Genomic DNA, 2,821 nt, shown 5'->3' with positions numbered 1-2,821 from the left:
CGCAGCCGCAGACCAACTGGAACAAAGTGCGTTGAGAGCCTTCACAGAATTTCAGCCATCATCTTGAGCAGCGTTTATTTATTTACCTTTTGAACACCGGATAGCTAAGCACGCGCAGAGTGTGCAGTAAAGCGAAGCTGGTGTTCTCGTGCTGCAACAGAATATCTTAAAAACAGCAGTGCATGCAGATACTGCGAACGCGCCCATTACAAAAACCAAACAAGAAAATATCATAAGAGGTTGACTTAACATACTGAACAAATAAACACATGGGAAAGCATATTGTTTAACAGTTTGTAAGTGTGTGTGTGTGTGTGTATGAATAATTGCTTCAATACTGTAAGTATGAACATTACATTTTCTTTAAATCATAGGAAGACTTTTTTTTTTTGAGAGAGACACCAACATTATTCTTTTTTCTTTGATTGGAGAAGGGCTGAAGTCACAGTGGCTGGACTCCATTTTTATCGCTGGTGCTTTGGATCCCAATCCCAACCTAACTGTGTGTGCAAGAAATCAATCTGCTGCTTTAAATAAATAAGTTTATTGAAATGAACAATCATTAGCTTTAAATGAAAATCAGGGATGCAGGATGAATCATATTACATAATCATGAAGCCTAAGGAGACATAACTCATGTATTTAAAAAAAACCCACAAGTTTTGTCCATTCACAGCTTAAAAAACAAAACAAAACTCCATTATTTGTTTTTCTTCTCCTGAGTAGCATCAAACCATGAATCCAGCAGTTTTTTCATGTAGTACAACTGCCAGCCGTGCACTTGAGCAGCAACCACTATAACGATGTATGCAGCAGTCACTGCAGAGCAGCCAAAAATGAAGCGGAAGGCTTTTCCTTGACGGAAGAGCTGCTTTGCTACAGGAAACATCTCCATGCCACCATATATAAGAGGTGCAAAAGAGAACAGCCCTGCACTGATCATTGACAGGACCAGGTAGCTGATGTTGTTCTTTGGGAGGGACAGGCTGCTGAAGAGCAGAGGGAAGATGCTGAGCAGATAGGGGTACTCCCACTGGTACGGCATGGACACAGTGTCCTGTGACACAATGTTGAAGTGGCTGACAGTCACTTGCGCCGCCACCAGCAGCCAGATGAGAAAGTGGACCACGTTTAACTTCCGTATCTCTGACTTCAAGGAAGCGCTGCAAAAGAGAAAAACAGACCATCAGACTGCAACTCAGAGACAATGTTCATATTTATTGACAAATGCCAAAAATAGATACTTGCTTCATCTGGTACTGTGGGGCCATCCTTAGTTTGTTTTTCATGTTTGGAGAAACCTGTTAATGCACAAGACAAATAATGTAACATGCAAATGACTGCAACCAAAGAGCAGACACTCCTAAAAAATGGTGATTTCATCAAATTTCATTGGAATATTTAAAATCCAGAAGACAATCAGGGTATTATAAGGCATTTAATATTTAAAGCTGCAAAAGGACAGTTTCTTACATTCGAAAGCTGGAACTAACTGGTCAACCAGGCAATGTGACAGATTTAACCTGCCAATGTCCCAGTGTGCGAATAATCAGCCTGGTAAATGCAAGGACACCGTGAGGAGAAAGATAATAGAGGATACAGATTCAGCGATAGTCACAATAAACGTCACCGTTTCCCAGCTCTCACAACATGATGCAAACAGCGATTTAAACAGAAAACGGCCGTTTTCGCGCAGACTAGTTGGGCTGGGATTTGAAGCATTAGCTGCTACTGGCTAACCTAGTTTAGCGTTTACTTTGGACAGATACATTTTGTACGTTAGTCTAGCATTTTTATTTATTTATTTGTTATCACCAGTAACGATAGTAGCAGAGTGAACTTGGCTTACCGATGATGCTTACACCTGACTTCTTCAACGTTTGGCCGTGCTCCTTGTTTAAATTTCTATCCAAAGGAGATGTGCTGAGTGAACATCAACGACAGCTTTAAGCATGCGCACTGACGACCGACAGCCCTCGGCAGCATCAGCATCTTCTTTTCACGTCACAATCAATAGTTCTGTTATCTGATACTCTTTATTTGGTAGTATTGATTAAGTTGATTAAGCATGATTGTCGCACTCTACAGGGCTAAAATACCAATTTATAATGTTTTTCTGCAAAAACGAAAAAGATGCTGACTTTAAGAAATTTGATTACATGTAAAATTTTCAGATAATTTTGTTACATAAGTACAATTGAAAACGTAAAATTGAATGGAAATTGGTCAAATGAAATGTACTTGATTAGTATACGTTCATGTAATTCATTTTAAGTATATAATGATTGATTATCTAAATATAAATTATCTAATATAAATGAAAATAAATATTTACATACTGGAAACCTGTCTAGAGCGTAACCTGTCTCTGCGGTTTTTTTGTGTTTGTTTTATTGTTTTTAAGTCACACTATTAGATTGAAATTCAGTGCTACAAAGCATACTTAATATCGATGTTGATTTTCAGGCAACAGTTCTTGATGAATACACTTTAGGCATCCTGATATATGCATGGCTACATTTAGTAAATTATATTGATATGATTTAAAGCTTATTAAACCATGAGGGTCAAGTGGGTCAAATATGTTAAGCCTATAAAACCAGATCTCATGGAGGTGGTAAGTAAATGGCAGTGTGATTTTTTTTTTTTACTCATATTTCTCTTCAAACTCTGATCTCTTCCAAAAAAAATACACATTTTCAGGATAGATAAAGGATATGACACTCGTGTTGTTCATTTGTCCTTTTAAATATAAACTGCTTTCTGAAAACAAAGAATTAAGAAATGTTTCACCACATGTGTTGTCTTAGGTTAATTAATA

The 2,821-nt window shown here is 37.6% G+C and overlaps 1 protein-coding gene across 1 annotated transcript; it reads right to left on the bottom strand.

The window, feature by feature from the left end:
• Positions 1-525: 525 nt before the first annotated feature.
• On the bottom strand, positions 526-1,975 carry jagn1a (jagunal homolog 1a). The gene is made up of 3 exons (XM_084954758.1): positions 1,850-1,975; positions 1,249-1,301; positions 526-1,163 (listed from the first exon to the last, which is right to left on the bottom strand). The coding sequence occupies exons 2-3, from the start codon at positions 1,287-1,289 to the stop codon at positions 701-703; spliced, it is 504 nt and encodes a 167-aa protein (XP_084810884.1). The 5' UTR covers positions 1,290-1,301; positions 1,850-1,975; the 3' UTR covers positions 526-700.
• Positions 1,976-2,821: the final 846 nt, after the last annotated feature.

This window comes from Perissodus microlepis, chromosome 16, assembly GCF_051167445.1.
Source record: "Perissodus microlepis isolate ML-2025 ecotype Zambia chromosome 16, ASM5116744v1, whole genome shotgun sequence".
NCBI lineage: Eukaryota > Metazoa > Chordata > Actinopteri > Cichliformes > Cichlidae > Perissodus > Perissodus microlepis.
Note: the sequence above shows the minus strand (reverse complement) of the source record. Positions and strands in the feature narration are given on the sequence as shown.